This window comes from Schistocerca serialis, chromosome 1, assembly GCF_023864345.2.
Source record: "Schistocerca serialis cubense isolate TAMUIC-IGC-003099 chromosome 1, iqSchSeri2.2, whole genome shotgun sequence".
In the NCBI taxonomy this organism is placed as follows: Eukaryota; Metazoa; Arthropoda; class Insecta; order Orthoptera; family Acrididae; genus Schistocerca; species Schistocerca serialis.
Window position 1 is genome coordinate 67,017,380 of NC_064638.1, and position 18,500 is coordinate 67,035,879.

An 18,500-nucleotide genomic window follows, 5' to 3' on the forward strand; every position below is an offset into this window, starting at 1 on the left:
GATGTCAGTCGAGGTGGAAGTGCAGAGGCAAAGATGTTGTTGAATGACAGGTGAGGTATGAGTGGCGGCAACTTGAAATTAGCGGAGATTGAGGCCTGGTGGATAACGGGAAGAGAGGATATATTGAAGAGCAAGTTCCCATCTCCAGAGTTTGGATAGGTTGGTGTTAGTGGGAAGTATCCAGATAACCCGGACGGTGTAACAATGTGCCAAGATGTGCCGGCCGTGCGCCAAGGCATGTTTAGCCACAGGGTGATCCTCATTACCAACAAACACTGTCTGCCTGTGTCCATTCATGCGAATGGACAGTTTGTTGCTGGTCATTCCCACATAGAATGCGTCACAGTGTAGGCAGGTCAGTTGGTAAATCACGTGGGTGCTTTCACACGTGGCTCTGCCTTTGATTGTGTACACCTTCCGGGTTACAGGACTGGAGTAGGTGGTGGTGGGAGGGTGCATGGGACAGGTTTTACACCGGGGGCAGTTACAAGGGTAGGAGCCAGAGGGTAGGGAAGGTAGTTTGGGAATTTCATAGGGATGAACTAAGAGGTTACGAAGGTTAGATGGACGGTGGAAAGACACTCGTGGTGGAGTGGGGAGGATTTCATGAAGGATGGATCTCATTTCAGGGCAGGATTTGAGGAAGTCGTATCCCTGCTGGAGAGCCACATTCAGAGTCTGATCCAGTCCCGGAAAGTATCCTGTCACAAGTGGGCCACTTTTGTGTTTCTTCTGTGGGAGGTTCTGGGTTTGAGAGGATGAGGAAGTGGCTCTGGTTATTTGCTTCTGTACCAGGTCGGGAGGGTAGTTGCGGGATGTGAAAGCTGTTGTCAGGTTGTTGGTGTAATGGTTCAGGGATTCCAGACTGGAGCAGATTCATTTGCCACGAAGACCTAGGCTGTAGGGAAGGGACCGTTTGATGTGGAATGTGTGGCAGCTGTCATAATGGAGGTACTGTTGCTTGTTGGTGGGTTTGATGTGGATGGATGTGTGAAGCTGGCCATTGGACAGGTGGAGGTCAACATCAAGGAAAGTGGCATGGGATTTAGACTAGGACCAGGTGAATCTGATGGAACCAAAGGAGTTGAGGTTGGAGAGGAAAATCTGGAGTTCTTCTTCACTGTGAGTCCAGATCATGAAGATGTCATCAATAAATCTGTACCAAACTTTGGGTTGGCAGGCTTGGGTAACCAAGATGGCATCCTCTAAGCGACCCATGAATAGGTTGGCGTACAAGGGGGCCATCCTGGTACCCATGGCTGTTCCCTTTAATTGTTGGTATGTCTGACCTTCAAAAGTGAAGAAGTTGTGGGTCAGGATGAAGCTGGCTAAGGTAATGAGGAAAGAGGTTTTAGGTAGGGTGGCAGGTGATCGGCGTGAAAGGAAGTGCTCCATCGCAGCGAGGCCCTGGACATGCGGGATATTTGTGTATAAGGAAGTGGCATCAATGGTTACAAGGATAGGTTTTCGGGGGTAACGGATTGGGTAAGGATTCCAGGCGTTCGAGAAAGTGCTTGGTGTCTTTGATGAAGGATGGGAGACTGCATGTAATGGGTTGAAAGTTTTGATCTACGTAGGCAGAGATACGTTCTGTGGGGACTTGGTAACCAGCTACAATGGGGCGGCCAGGATGATTGGGTTTGTGAATTTTAGGAAGAAGGTAGAAGGTAGGGGTGTGGGGTGTCGGTGGGGTCAGGAGGTTGATGGAGTCAGGTGAAAGGTTTTGTAGGGGGCCTAAGGTTCTGAGGATTCCTTGAAGCTCCGCCTGCAATGTGTGTGTGTGTGTGTGTGTGTGTGTGTGTGTGTGTCTATATATATATATATATATATATATATATATATATATATATATCCATCCACACATACAGCCACAAGCAGACATCATGCTTGTGGCTGTATGTGTGGATGGATATGTGCGTGTGTGCGAGTGTATACCTGTCCTTTTTTCCCCCAAAGGTAAGTCTTTCCGCTCCCGGGATTGGAATGACTCCTTACCCTCTCCCTTAAAACCCACTTCCTTTCGTCTTCCCCTCTCCTTCCCTCTTTCCTGATGAGGCAACAGTTTATTGCGAAAGCTTGAATTTTGTGTGTATGTTTGTGTTTGTTTGTGTGTCTATCGACCTGCCAGCGCTTTCGTTCGGTAAGTCACCTCATCTTTGTTTTTATATATAATTTTTCCCACGTGGAATGTTTCCTTCTATTATATTGATATCATATATATATATATATATATAGACACACACACACACACACACACACACACCTTTCAGGGTTAATGCCAAGGCACTTAAATGTCAGCATGCAAGTCTGTCAAGAAATCAAATGCAATTCACACCAGAAATTATATTCTGGAATAGGGAATATTTATGTGCAATTAAATTCGACCACTCTAATATTTATCATAATTGTATGTTGATAAATGATTTGTAAGCCTGCTGGCAGATTATAAGCATTTGTCATTAACAGAACCTACCAGAGACGTATAATATACTGACAGTACCATTAAAAAAATAAGGCCTGATTATCCTACCACTGAAAATCCTTGTTTACATACTCACACAAGGAGAGCTTAACTTTGTCTCCATCACCAGCTGGGGATTTATAGAATCCCAGCAGACACAATTGTGTCTATTCACTCTGCTATTCAAATTAAAAGTGCTTCATTGCTCCAGAGAAAGCTTTTATAAAACATGTGATCACCTTCTTTTTGGAGTGTGTACAAGTCATAGAATTCCATAGACATATCTGCATTATCAACTTTGAAGCAAGGAAAGCCTAAATGGTCTCAGTTTCACATTTTCTGGATTCTTTGTAGGCTTGTTCTTCCTATCCCAAACTCATTGGACACTTTTCTTTGAGATTTAGTTGGTGATCACACAAAACACTGCCACAACAAAATAGAGATTCTCTTCTGTGTTAACAGACTTTGAACTACTTGAATGAGGAAGCTATACTACTGACCAATTATCTTCAAATCTTAAATTTAATTTGCAAATACCTGTTGAGATGGAATTGGATGCATAGAAAATATTCCATGAACAAATCACAAACATCAACTGTCTTATGGGTACAGCACACTAGTGAAGTTCACAAGTGACTGCCACTATGCTGTGCAATACAATGCCTAAGGGTTGCTATCGACAACAGACTTATGGCACACCCCATACATGTGTTACACGCTGGTACACAACTTTATGAAAACGGAGAATTTCACACAGCTCTTCAGCTGTTCAATAAGCTTCCTTCAAGTGCAAAGTCTATCGTAGGTGTTATGCAATTTTATAAAGCCATGAAGTCTTATTTGTTATGTCACTAGTTTCACTCTATAAAAGAATGCCTATATCAGTAAAAGAGATGGTTCTGATTAAGTAAACACATGAACTACTGAGTAAAACAAATCTTATATGAATCTGTTGCGGTGTGTTGTAAACCATAATCTTCCCGATGTGAATATTAATATAATTTTCGACATCTGTAAACACTGTGTAATATGGGCCAAATAAATAAAGATGTAGAGACTTAATCATGATGAGCTTCTTCTGTCATTCAGAATCAAGTGAAAAGTAGAAGGAATAGTATGTAGGAGGGTTTACAAGGATGAATTATGACTCAGTCAATAAAATTCTTCTGGACCTGTGACTGCATTGTCAATGTGTAAAACTTCCAATATTTTGGCCACTATTGCAAGTGGCTGAAATGTTGGAAGTTTTACACATTGACAATGTGGTCACAGGCCGAGAAGAAATTTATTGGCTGTGATAACGGCTCCAGAAGTTTACACTTACAGGTATTATGAGTGCTTAGTGATTCTTAAAAATAACCGCTTTATAGAGGTGTCTGGCAAGATGTTATTGATTGTTTAAGTTAAATAATGCCACTGCCACAAAACTGCACAGTCATAATTTTAATAGCTCCATTTGCAATTATTTGTATATTTATAATATAAAAAATTGCAGCTGTACTGCTTCTAAATGAAAACTGTTAACTTCAAATTCTAGGTTCATTTATGTTGAGACAGCTTTCCTGTGGAAATGGTGGTTAGATCATAATGAGGCTAAGCGACAGTTAATGATAGACTTCATTAACTCAGGACAGCTGGAAATTATTGGCGGTGCCTGGAGTATGAATGATGAGGCAGCTACACATTATCAGTCAACCATTGATCAATTTACATGGGGTCTCAGGTATTTTAAATAGACTACCACTTATCTTTCACATTATTTTTTTTTTTATTTCCATTTGTTTTGGTACTGCATACAGCTATTGTCTGTTATATTGTGAATTTTTTGATGTAATTATGTGACATAACCTCTACTACTCAAACATGTTTAAAGCAAAATTATTTCCATTCAATACCCTTTGTGAAAGTATTTGATCACATAAGCAGAAACAAACCTTGGACAGTGAAGGAAAATAATGGCTACCTCAGAAAGTTAACAAACACACAAATAAAAATTTGAAAAAAAAGCAGATGCTGGTAAAACAAAGTCTGATAAAATTTTAAACAATAAAAGGCTGTGGAAAAGGTATCCAAAGGCACTTACATTCTTTATTAAATATCTATATGACTAAAATTATCCACAATGGGATCCAATGCATATATTAATGTATGAAAACATGGGATCCAATGCATATATGAATGTATGAAAACATCAAAAGACAGTATTTTAAATATTGTCTCCATGCTCAATCTCAAATAGGTGGTGTCTAAGAAACCTCTGTTCTTGGTTTGCTAGACAAACACTCAAACAAATCTTATTAATGAGTTTTATTACAAGATGAAAAGATACAATACTTAACTTTCCAATTAGACAGATGTGTCGCAAGCAAAAGGCGACATACAAAATAATCAGGCTTCTTCAGTATAAACAGTTCTAAGTCTGTGTTACAAGGAGTGTGCAAGTGATGTGAATAGAGCTGACTTTGCTATACAAGTCACTAGTCTTGAAGCTGCTACTGAACTGGGGCATCACCAGTTGATGTCCTCTTCACAAAGGGGAACTGCTGTTGCATTGCCATCCTCGAGAGGGTTGGTCAGCGTGTGATTAGCTGACGTCTTTTCACAGCCATCTCTTCTCTATCATTCCTGCTTGGCTTTATGATGTAACCTTAAATATTTTACTGTATTCACAAAGTGTCTTAATACAGCAACATACAGAAAGTTACTTATGCATGCAATTTACTGTTTGACACATATATGTAAGCAATATGATGCTGAATACCCTAAAACTCAGGCAGGGGTAAAGATCCAGTTTGTACAAGACTGATTGCAGACAATATGATTAGGAAAGTGATCATTCCTTAACTATTTGGGCTGTCAAAGTGGCGCAAAATGTAATAAAGATAAATATGTACAAATTATTTCACTTGTGAGTGCATGTGGCACAATGAAAACATGTTAAAAAATAAAACTGAAGAAGAAACAAGGCTAAATTTTTATATAACTGTTGCTCCTCCAGAACTACTTATTGGAAGTGAATGCTGGGTACCTAAAGAAGAAAAATGAGAAAAAAGTTCCTGAGAAGAACAAGAGATTACTTATGAGAAGCCAAATAGTAAATCAAGCAGCTGAGTGTCAACTTGAAGTAGAATAAATTAAATGTGGAATGAGTAAGTACTGAAGCACAAGATACAGACACATACAGAAGATGAATAACATTCAACTGTTCAAATTTATAACAATTATTGTGTACATAAAAAGCTTCTCAAATAAAAAAACTTAATATTGGATTACAAATGTCTATGATGTGCTGTGTTTTGTGGTGGGTACAACTTCAACACCTAAGGTGACATAAAGGTAACAGGAAGTGAACCCAGTGCTACAGCATTCTGTGGCCATAGCATAGTGCCCAACTAGTATGATGACATAAGTGTATCACTGAGGAATTGATCTGAAACAGAATAACTGTGGAAACACATGAGTAACAAAATCAATCATTTATTAAAATTATGTGCACCAAAATATACTCAGTTTTTGCTTGCGGAAATGCATGGTACTGATGTAAAATTCTGAACCTAATCTAACCTAACACAGCAGATGATTGCCAACTAATCTTTCTGAGGTTCAGTGTAGGCAACAGTTTACAGAACTGAAATTCAGTGTTGCAATAGATAAACATTTTGATTATCCCTGTGACTTATGTTTGATACTTATCTAACTGCTGGAACCGTTCACCACTGTAGGCAACTGTAGAACTGTTGAACCGAAGGTGCAGGAGCTGATGAGAATTGGCAGAGTGTCTGCATGTGGTCAGTTAAATCAAGTGCTTGATGTATGAATGTCACCCTGTGAACTACTGGAGGATGCATCAGATAGTTGTAAGTTTCAGTGCTCTGGTGGTAGTAGACATAACTATTGGCACATGAATAGCATATTCGAGTGTCTTGTGTGGAAGCACAAAGTAATTCCTGGTTTGAGAGTCACCAAGGAAGCGATTGACCATACTATATACTATATGTGTGATGCCATGCTGTTACTGCCTGTTGTGGGGCATTCTGAGGATAATACTGTGCACCACTGTTGGTGGAGATACAACAGATGTTAAATACATTCTTTGAACACATAAACTTTGAACATAACATCTTATGCAAGTTTCTTGGGACTTAATATAAACACTAGGAAACACAAAAGGTGAAACTTCCTGCCAGATTAAAATTGTGTACTAGACCAGTACTTGAACCCAGAACTATATTTTTCACAAGCCATGCTCTTACTGGCTGAATTATCAAGGCAAAGCTTATTCCTGAGCCCATGGTTAAGCAATTTCTCTGCAACATCATTCTTCCCAGGTGTGAGAGTCCAGCAAGATATTGAGGCAGGTGAGTGCCTGTAAAATGTGGTACTGGTAGAATTGAAGCTGTCAGTGTGGGTAATTTGTCGTGCCTGGATAGATTGACCCCCAAGAAAACTGCCCATGAAAGGCTGAGCTCCAAGTTTGAGTCCCAGTATGGTACACAGTTTTAATGTATCAGGAAGCTTCAAAAGATCAGAGTGAAAGATTAATTCTGAGAATGCAAACAGTGATTTGTCATTTACAAAAAAACTATAAAGACTGTAATCCATGCAACCTCCCAAGACATACTGAGAAACATACATGCAGTTTTCTTTTCAATATATGTTCCATTATTTGAATCAGCCTATCAACCACAATATGGATGATAAGGCATAACACTTTCAGGATTAGTTACAACTCTGAACTGATTGATAATGTCCTAGACAAAAGACAAGGCATGGAATAATACATTCTCAATATTCTTGCAAACCAATAAGTTGTGAGAAACAATGGAGCACAATCCCACATGTTACCAAAAATGAGAGACTTGAAAGAAATTGAAAGACCTAAAACACAGACCCCCATTTTATAACAGTGATAAGGATAGGATATTGTTGTTGTTGTTGTGGTCTTCAGTCCTGAGACCGGTTTGATGCAGCTCTCCATGCTACTCTATCCTGTGCTAGCTTTTTCATCACCCAGTACCTACTGCAACCTACATCCTTCTGAATCTGCTTAGTGTATTCATCTCTTGGTCTCCCTCTACGATTTTTACCCTCCACGCTGCCCTCCAATACTAAATTGGTGATCCCTTGATGCCTCAGAACATGTCCTACCAACCGATCCCTTCTTCTGGTCAAGTTGTGCCACAAACTTCTCTTCTCCCCAATCCTATTCAATACTTCCTCATTAGTTATGTGATCTACCCATCTAATCTTCAGCATTCTTCTGTAGCACCACATTTCGAAAGCTTCTATTCTCTTCTTGTCCAAACTATTTATCGTCCATGTTTCACTTCCATACATGGCTACACTCCATACAAATACTTTCAGAAATGACTTCCTGACACTTAAATCAATACTGGATGTTAACAAATTTCTCTTCTTCAGAAACGCTTTCCTTGCCATTGCCAGCCTACATTTTATATCCTCTCTACTTCGACCGTCATCAGTTATTTTGCTCCCCAAATAGCAAAACTCCTTTACAACTTTAAGTGCCTCATTTCCTAATCTAATTCCCTCAGCATCACCCGACTTAATTAGACTACATTCCATTATCCTTGTTTTGCTTTTGTTGATGTTCATCTTATATCCTCCTTTCAAGACACTGTCCATTCCATTCAACTGCTCTTCCAAGTCCTTTGCTGTCTCTGACAGAATTACAATGTCATCGGCGAACCTCAAAGTTTTTATTTCTTCTCCATGGACTTTAACACCTACTCCGAATTTTTCTTTTGTTTCCTTTACTGCTTGCTCAATATACAGATTGAACAACATCGGGGAGAGGCTACAACCCTGTCTTACGCCCTTCCCAACCACTGCTTCCCTTTCATGTCCCTCGACTCTTATAACTGCCATCTGGTTTCTGTACAAATTGTAAATGGCCTTTCGCTCCCTGTATTTTACCCCTGCCACCTTTAGAATTTGAAAGAGAGTATTCCAATCAACATTGTCAAAAGCTTTCTCTAAGTCTACAAATGCTAGAAACGTAGGTTTGCCTTTCCTTAATCTTTCTTCTAAGATAAGTCGTAAGGTCAGTATTGCCTCAAGTGTTCCAGTGTTCCTACGGAATCCAAACTGATCTTCCCCGAGGTTGGCTTCTACTAGTTTTTCCATTCGTCTGTAAAGAATTCGTGTTAGTATTTTGCAGCTGTGACTTATTAAGCTGATAGTTCGGTAATTTTCACATCTGTCAACACCTCCTTTCTTTGGGATTGGAATTATTATATTCTTCTTGAAGTCTGAGGGTATTTCACCTGTTTCATACATCTTGCTCACCAGGTGGTAGAGTTTTGTCAGGACTGGCTCTCCCACGGCCGTCAGTAGATCCAATGGAATATTGTCTACTCCGGGGGCCTTGTTTCGACTCAGGTCTTTCAGTGCTCTGTCAAACTCTTCATGCAGTATCGTATCTCCCATTTCATCTTCATCTACATCCTCTTCCATTTCCATAATATTGTCCTCAAGTACATCGCCCTTGTATAGACCCTCTATATACTCCTTCCACCTTTCTGCTTTCCCTTCTTTGCTTAGAACTGGGTTTCCATCTGAGCTCTTGATATTCATACAAGTCGTTCTCTTATCTCCAAAGGTCTCTTTAATTTTCCTGTAGGCGGTATCTATCTTACCCCTAGTGAGATAGGCCTCTACATCCTTACATTTGTCCTCTAGCCATCCCTGCTTAGCCATTTTGCACTTCCTGTCGATCTCATTTTTGAGACGTTTGTATTCCTTTTTGCCTGTTTCACTTACTGCATTTTTATATTTTCTCCTTTCATCAATTAAATTCAATATTTCTTCTGTTACCCAAGGATTTCTACTAGCCCTCGTCTTTTTACCTACTTGATCCTCTGCTGCCTTCACTACTTCATCCCTCAAAGCTACCCATTCTTCTTCTACTGTATTTATTTCCCCCATTTCTGTCAATTGCTCCCTTATGCTCTCCCTGAATCTCTGTACAACCTCTGGTTCTTTTAGTTTATCCAGGTCCCATCTCCTTAAATTCCCACTTTTTTGCAGTTTCTTCAGTTTTAATCTACAGGTCATAACCAATAGATTGTGGTCAGAGTCCACATCTGCCCCTGGAAATGTCTTACAATTTAAAACCTGGTTCCTAAATCTCTGTCTTACCATTATATAATCTATCTGATATCTTTTAGTATCTCCAGGGTTCTTCCATGTATACAACCTTCTTTCATGATTCTTAAACCAAGTGTTAGTTATGATTATGTTGTGCTCTGTGCAAAATTCTACCAGGCGGCTTCCTCTTTCATTTCTGTCCCCCAATCCATATTCACCTACTATGTTTCCTTCTCTCCCTTTTCCTACACTCGAATTCCAGTCACCCATGACTATTAAATTTTCGTCTCCCTTCACAATCTGAATGATTTCTTTTATTTCATCATACATTTCTTCAATTTCTTCGTCATCTGCAGAGCTAGTTGGCATATAAACTTGTACTACTGTAGTAGGTGTGGGCTTTGTATCTATCTTGGCCACAATAATGCGTTCACTATGCTGTTTGTAGTAGCTTACCTGCATTCCTATTTTCCTATTCATTATTAAACCTACTCCTGCATTACCCCTATTTGATTTTGTGTTTATAACCCTGTAGTCACCTGACCAGAAGTCTTGTTCCTCCTGCCACCGAACTTTGCTAATTCCCACTATATCTAACTTCAACCTATCCATTTCCCTTTTTAAATTTTCTAACCTACCTGCCCGATTAAGGGATCTGACATTCCACGCTCCAATCCATAGAACGCCAGTTTTCTTTCTCCTGATAACGACATCCTCTTGAGTAGTCCCCGCCCGGAGATCCGAATGGGGGGCTATTTTACCTCCGGAATATTTTACCCAAGAGGACGCCATCATCATGTAATCATACAGTAAAGCTGCATGCCCTCGGGATAAATTACGGCTGTAGTTTCCCCTTGCTTTCAGCCGTTCGCAGTACCAGCACAGCAAGGCCGTTTTGGTTATTGTTACAAGGCCAGATCAGTCAATCATCCAGACTGTTGCCCTTGCAACTACTGAAAAGGCTGCTGCCCCTCTTCAGGAACCACACGTTTGTCTGGCCTCTCAACAGATACCCCTCCGTTGTGGTTGCACCTACGGTACGGCTATCTGTATCGCTGAGGCACGCAAGCCTCCCCACCAACGGCAAGGTCCATGGTTCATGGGGGGGGGATAGGATATTATTTAATCAAAAAGACACAATCACACATTATCACAATGTGGTGTTTATAGCATAACTTAAAAGCAGATGGAACGTTATTGTATGTCAGTTAAGCTGCATTGTGATGGACAAATTTGGTTCACACTGGACCAGTTTTTTAGTCCAGAATTGAAAGATGTAGTAACCAAATATGTTTGGACAAAATTATGTAGTTGAGTAGCTTAGTAAAACGGTTTAGTGAAGATGATACAGTAAAACGAGTGGTAAAAAACTGTCCAGATACACCCAGCCCTGCTCACTTACTAAGTGGTGTACCATTGGACAGATCCAAATACCTGTTTAACAGAGTTCATCAGTGGCTCTTTTTTAATCTGCTCTCTTGTCAGTCATACCTGATTCCTGTCAATTAACAACATGTGCTGTGAAGATGATGATATAACGACACAAGATATTAGTATTTATGTATGGCAGCAGTGCTTGTGGAATGCTAAATGTCACCAGTGCTTTAACTTCTTTAGTTAAATCATGTTTGTCAGAGTACTTAAATTTCATTCAGTGTCAAGGGTGCACAACACTGTCTCCAGTTTTGCTTTCGCTATTATTTCTATCACATTAGTATCAAAATTCTGAATTCTAACCCATATTTTTTCAAACGCAGAACTTAGACTGACCCTTCATGTCTCTATTTGTAATTATAGTGCATGTTGATTATCTTTCATTACTGATGTGCCCTGATTGGTAATATGCACATAACAAATGATGAGGTCCCAAGTAGTGAAAATGACACTATATTAATGCAGCATATAAGAACAAGAGTCAACATAATGTAGATTCTGACTGATACAACTTTACAGGATCTTCCTGATAAAGGCTGTATATAGTGAAGACAAGAGCCTGTTCTGACCTGTGTCATGACAATGTTGTGACATAGATTGTGATGACAGTCTGTTGTGATGTAAGTCATGATGGTAACTGCTAGGATGGGTCCACATAAAAGAACACAATTTCCAGGGCCATTACAGTCTGGGAAGGTCAGCATCAGAGGGGCAAAGACTATGTGGAAGATGGCTGGCAGATCAGTGTGTATCCTGTTGTATATCTTCCATCAATGACCACTGAGATGGTGACTCCAGGGAAGGCCAGTGTTAGACATGTGAAGGCTCCAAAAGTGATAGCTTCCAGATTGGCTGACATGAGCTCTGACTAATGGGCCACCAGGCACACCTGGTGCAAGTCTGGAGCATGAGCAGAAGCATGAGTTTGTGTGATGCCTTCTTGTGGCTGAGCAGCAGACAGAAGAGTATCCACATTGTGCCTGGGGCACAAGTGATACATGGATGTAATCTAGTGCCACAACTGCAGCACTGATGTTATCAGTGTATGAGCTGCTTGTGGCAAGGTTGGCAGCTCTGCTTGTGCCTGCTGGAGAGTGGCTTGCCAACAGATATGCTTGTGAAACTTCCTGGCACATCAAAATTGTGTGCCAGACTGAGACTCAAACTCAGGACCTTGCCTATCACAGGCAAGTGCTCTACCAACTGAGCTACCCGAGCATGACTCATGCCCCATCCTCACAGCTTTACTTCTGCCAGTACCTCGTCTCCTACCTTTCAAACTTTACAGAAGCTCTCCTGCGAATCTTGCAGAACTAGCACTCAGAAAGGATATTGTGGAGACATGGCTTAGCCACAGCCTGGAGGATGTTTCCAGAATGAGATTTTCACTCTGTAGCAGAGTGTGAACTGATATGAAACTTCCTGGCAGATAAAAACTGTGTGCTGGACCGAGACTCGAACTCGGGACCTTTGCCTAGACATAGGTCCCGAGTTCGAGTCTCGGTCCGGCACACAGTTTTGATCTGCCAAGAAGTTTCATATCAGCACACACTCTGCTGCAGAGTGAAAATCTCATTCTAGGTATGCTTGTATTTTTTGGCTATACTGTTAACAAACCTGTGGTGTACTCACATTGTCAGCACGTACTGTCTCTGGCAGAGGAGTGCCTAGAGCAAGACTACCCACTGGTTGCAGGTGTTGTGCCAGAGTCAGAATTGTACAAGGCCAGGTACATAGCATCCATTCCTACTTAAAAGAAAGATGGCAAATTCATCTTGAGATTGGCCACAGATCCCACATACCTCCCCTCATGCAGGGAGATAGTGGTGCCGATGATAAAGGGCATTGCCAAAAAGCATCCACAGGGAAGCAGCACCTCTCTCTGGACAACGTAAGATATCCAAGGGTGTGGAGAGCTCATAACAGCTATGATCATGTCCATGGAATTCAGGATCCCAAGTTACAAAACAGGCTACTGCAAAGTGTGGACAATCTGGATGTGACTGGAAAGGAAACTAGAGAGAAGACAGAAATAAGAATAGTAATGTAGGATTGTGGTGGCATTGAGGAGGGCACAAAGTATTGCACCACCCTCATCAGGGAGGCAGGTCACAATGACATCTTCTTGGCAAAGGCATGAAGTGGCAGAGCCAGTGTCAGGCTCAGCTGGTGGAAGGTGGTGTCTGGGCAGGAGATGATGGTGCGTGTGTCTGGTTGCTGTGATGACTGCATTGGGAATGCAGACTGTATGCTTGCTGCCAACTGATGTATTGTGCACCCTCATAAGGGAAGCTGCATCCTCTAGGTAAAGGCGTGAAGTGATGGAAGTGGCATCAGGTGCAGCCGCAAGGTGGGAGTTGCCAGGTGCCAGATGAATGCTGGTAATGTGTCAAGAAGGCTGGCTGTGGCTGCATATTCTTCATGAATGCATGAGCATGGGGGCAGTGTCAGACATAGCTGATGGGAAATAAATGAGAAACTCATTGCCAACTGGTGTGGCACAATACCCACATACCTCAGGTGCATCTTCTTGGTGAAGGATCAGGGTGGCAGAAGCAGCATTGGGCTCGCACCCAGAGGAGAGCAGCAGACAAGGTTTGCTGCAATGTGAATGGAGCTGTATCCTTGTCATCAACTGATGTGTCTTTGTCTGTGCCAACCTCATGAGGAAGACTGGCCATGGCTGCATCTTCTTGGTGAAGCAACAGAGGAGCAGGGTAGCACTGGGCACAACTGGGGGCAGGACAGCAGTCTGGCAGTACAACTCCTCTGGCTGCAGCACATCACAGACTGTGGTAAGCTGCACACAATAAATGACGAGTTCACAAGCAGCATGTAAATGACACTTCATTAACACAGCACATAAATAACAAGAATGAACACAATATAGATTCTTATCAATATGACTGAAAAAGATCCTCCCAATCCAGGATTTGTGTGTTGATGCCAGGAGTCTGTCATGATATGGTCACGACACAGGTTATGACAATAGTCTATCATGACAGTAACTGCTAGATGCAGTTTTATGTACAAGAATATAGTTTCACAGACAATGAAAGTGGGGAAGGCCAGCATCAGAGGAGGTGAAGGCTTCAAGTGTGATGGCTGGCAGATCAGTGCAGATTTCATTGTGTGCATTCCATGCATGGCTGCTAAGATGCTGAGTTTGGGGACAATCAGTGACAGACAGGCAAAGGCTCCAAAGGAACGACTGGTGTCAGCCCTGCTAGGCTTGACTAGCATAAGCCTGGAGCATGAGCATAAGTGTGAGTTTTTGTGCTATCTGCTTATGAGCAGTGCCTTAAATAGGCAGCAGGTGGAAAAGTATCCATTTTGTGCTTGGTGCACATACGACCCACATGCATAATCTGGTGGAGTGACAGCAGAGCCACTGTCACTGGTGCACGCACTGCCTGTGGCAAGATTGGCACTTCTAGTGGCACCTATTGAGGACTGGCTTGCCAACACGTGTGGCTGTATTTGTAGGCTGTACTGTTGACAAACTGGTGGTGTGCTTGCATTGGTCAGTGTGTGCTGTCCCGATTGGGGGAGAAACCTGGAGCCAGAGTACCTGCTGGTCGCAGGTATTGTGTTGGAGGCAGAAGTGGCTAGCATGTGACCACATACACGGCACTTACAGGCAAAACTGTGTGACCTTTCCACAACATTGAAAGGCTTTCATAGCATGTGACTACATATTTGCTAAGAAAAAGATTTACATTTTGAGAAATATTTTGACTTAAATTGAACTCTCTTACAGTTGTAACTGCACATAAAACTGTTTGAATGTTATTTAAGCTATCATACTGATTCTGGAGCATTTAGTTAAAAACTAGGGGTTATTCTACCCATGAACAAAGTTTAATACTCCTTACATCATTTTAACAATTAATGTAAATCAGTAAAACACAATGCCATTGTTCACCACTGAGCCAGGAACCAATGCCACCTCACCTTGACAAGTTTCCTTTTAAAAATAAATCTACATCTACATCTATACTCCGCGAGCCACCTTACGGTGTGTGGCGGAGGGTACTTATTGTACCACTATCTGATCCCCCCTTCCCTGTTCCATTCACGAATTGTGCGTGGGAAGAACGACTGCTTGTAAGTCTCCGTATTTGCTCTAATTTCTCGGATCTTTTCGTTGTGATCATTACGCGAGATATATGTGGGCGGTAGTAATATGTTGCCCATCTCTTCCCGGAATGTGCTCTCTCATAATTTCGATAATAAACCTCTCCGTATTGCGTAACGCCTTTCTTGAAGTGTCCGCCACTGGAGCTTGTTCAGCATCTCCGTAACGCTCTCGCGCTGACTAAATGTCCCCATGACGAATCGCGCTGCTTTTCGCTGGATCATGTCTATCTCTTCTATTAATCCAACCTGGTAAGGGTCCCATACTGATGAGCAATACTCAAGAATCGGACGAACAAGCGTTTTGTAAGCTACTTCTTTCGTCGATGAGTCACATTTTCTTAGAATTCTTCCTATGAATCTCAACCTGGCGCCTGCTTTTCCCACTATTTGTTTTATGTGATCATTCCACTTCAGATCGCTCCGGATAGTAACTCCTAAGTATTTTACGGTCGTTACTGCTTCCAATGATTTACCACCTATGGCATAATCGTACTGGAATGGATTTCTGCCCCTATGTCTGCGCATTATATTACATTTATCTACGTTTAGGGAAAGCTGCCAGCTGTCGCACCATGCATTAATTCTCTGCAGGTCCTCCTGGAGTACGTACGAGTCTTCTGATGTTGCTACTTTCTTGTAGACAACCGTGTCATCTGCAAATAGCCTCACGGAGCTACTGATGTTGTCAACTAAGTCATTTATGTATATTGTAAACAATAAGGGTCCTATCACGCTTCCCTGCGGTACTCCCGAAATTACCTCTACATCTGCAGATTTTGAACCGTTAAGAATGACATGTTGTGTTCTTTCTTCTAGGAAATCCTGAATCCAATCACAAACCTGGTCCGATATTCCGTAAGCTCGTATTTTTTTCACTAAACGTAAGTGCGGAACCGTATCAAATGCCTTCCTGAAGTCCAGGAATACGGCATCAATCTGCTCGCCAGTGTCTACGGCACTGTGAATTTCTTGGGCAAATAGGGCGAGCTGAGTTTCACATGATCTCTGTTTGCGGAATCCATGTTGGTTATGATGAAGGAGATTTGTATTATCTAAGAACGTCATAATACGAGAACACAAAACATGTTCCATTATTCTACAACAGATTGACGTAAGCGAAATAGGCCTATAATTATTCGCATCTGATTTATGACCCTTCTTGAAAATGGGAACGACCTGCGCTTTCTTCCAATCGCTAGGTACTTTACGTTCTTCCAGCGATCTACGATAAATTGCTGATAGAAAGGGGGTAAGTTCTTTAGCATAATCACTGTAGAATCTTAAGGGTATCTCGTCTGGTCCGGATGCTTTTCCGCTACTAAGTGATAGCAGTTGTTTTTCAATTCCGATATCGTTTATTTCAATATTTTCCATTTTGGCGTCTGTGCGACGGCTGAAGTCAGGGACCGTGTTACGATTTTCCGCAGTGAAACAGTTTCGGAACACTGAATTCAGTATTTCTGCCTTTCTTCGGTCGTCCTCTGTTTCGGCGCCATCGTGGTCAACGAGTGACTGAATAGGGGATTTAGATCCGCTTACCGATTTTACATATGACCAAAACTTTTTAGGGTTCTTGTTTAGATTGTTTGCCAATGTTTTATGTTCGAATTCGTTGAATGCTTCTCTCATTGCTCTCTTTACGCTCTTTTTCGCTTCGTTCAGCTTTTCCTTATCAGCTATGATTCGACTACTCTTAAACCTATGATGAAGCTTCCTTTGTTTCTGTAGTACCTTTCGTACATGATTGTTATACCACGGTGGATCTTTCCCCTCGCTTTGGACCTTAGTCGGTACGAACTTATCTAAGGCGTACTGGACGATGTTTCTGAATTTTTTCCATTTTTGTTCCACATCCTCTTCCTCAGAAATGAACGTTTGATGGTGGTCACTCAGATATTCTGCGATTTGTGCCCTATCACTCTTGTTAAGCAAATATATTTTCCTTCCTTTCTTGGCATTTCTTATTACGCTTGTAGTCATTGATGCAACCACTGACTTATGATCACTGATACCCTCTTCTACATTCACGGAGTCGAAAAGTTCCGGTCTATTTGTTGCTATGAGGTCTAAAACGTTAGCTTCACGAGTTGGTTCTCTAACTATCTGCTCGAAGTAATTCTCGGACAAGGCAGTCAGGATAATGTCACAAGAGTCTCTGTCCCTGGCTCCAGTTCTGATTGTGTGACTATCCCATTCTATACCTGGTAGATTGAAGTCTCCCCCTATTACAATAGTATGATCACGAAACTTCTTCACGACGTTCTGCAGGTTCTCTCTGAGGCGCTCAACTACTACGGTTGCTGATGCAGGTGGTCTATAGAAGCATCCGACTATCATATCTGACCCACCTTTGATACTTAACTTAACCCAGATTATTTCACATTCGCATTCGCTAATAACTTCACTGGATATTATTGAATTCTTTACTGCTATAAATACTCCTCCACCATTGGCGTTTATCCTATCCTTGCGGTATATATTCCATTCTGTGTCTAGGATTTCGTTACTGTTCACTTCCGGTTTTAACCAACTTTCCGTTCCTAATACTATATGCGCACTATTTCCTTCAATAAGAGATACTAATTCAGGAACCTTGCCCTGGATACTCCTGCAGTTTACCAATATTACGTTAACTTTTCCTGTTTTTGGTCTCTGAGGATGGACGTTCTTTATCAACGATGATAATGTCCTCTCTGGTAAGCCATCAGGTATTTTATCGTTTCGCCCAAGGGGAGGTCCCTCTAACCTAAAAAACCCCCGTGTGCACGCCACACGTACTCTGCTACCCTAGTAGCTGCTTCCGGTGTGTAGTGCACGCCTGACCTGTCTAGGGGGGCCCTACAGTTCTCCACCCAATAACGGAGGTCGATGAATTTGCAACCGTTATAGTCGCAGAGTCGTCTGAGCCTCTGGTTTAGACCCTCCACACGGCTCCAAACCAGAGGACCGCGATCGACTCTGGGCACTATGCTGCAGATATTAAGCTCAGCTTGCACTCCGCGTGCGATGCTGGTTGTCTTCACCAAATCAGCCAGCCGCCGGAAGGAACCAAGGATGGCCTCAGAACCCAAGCGGCAGGCGTCATTCGTTCCGACATGTGCTACTATCTGCAGCCGGTCACACCCAGTGCGTTCAATAGCTGCCGGAAGGGCCTCCTCCACATTACGGACGAGACCCCCTGGCAAGCACACCGAGTGCACACTGGCATTCTTCCCCGACCTACCCGCTATTTTCCTGAGGGGCTCCATAACTCGCCTAACGTTGGAGCTCCCTATAACTAATAGGCCCGCCCTCTGTGACTGTCGGGACCTTGCCGGAGAATCGGCCACTGGCCCAACAGGCGAGGCATCCTGTG

General features: G+C 42.1%; 1 protein-coding gene across 2 annotated transcripts in view; it reads left to right on the forward strand.

The window, feature by feature from the left end:
- Positions 1–18,500, forward strand: part of LOC126461503 (lysosomal alpha-mannosidase-like) — a 111,719-nt gene that overhangs the window by 26,346 nt on the left and 66,873 nt on the right. For both annotated transcript variants that reach the window (XM_050096002.1, XM_050096001.1), the window contains exon 4: positions 3,999–4,184. In XM_050096002.1, coding sequence (XP_049951959.1) covers positions 3,999–4,184 — 186 coding nt within the window. The remainder of the gene's footprint in view (positions 1–3,998; positions 4,185–18,500) is intronic.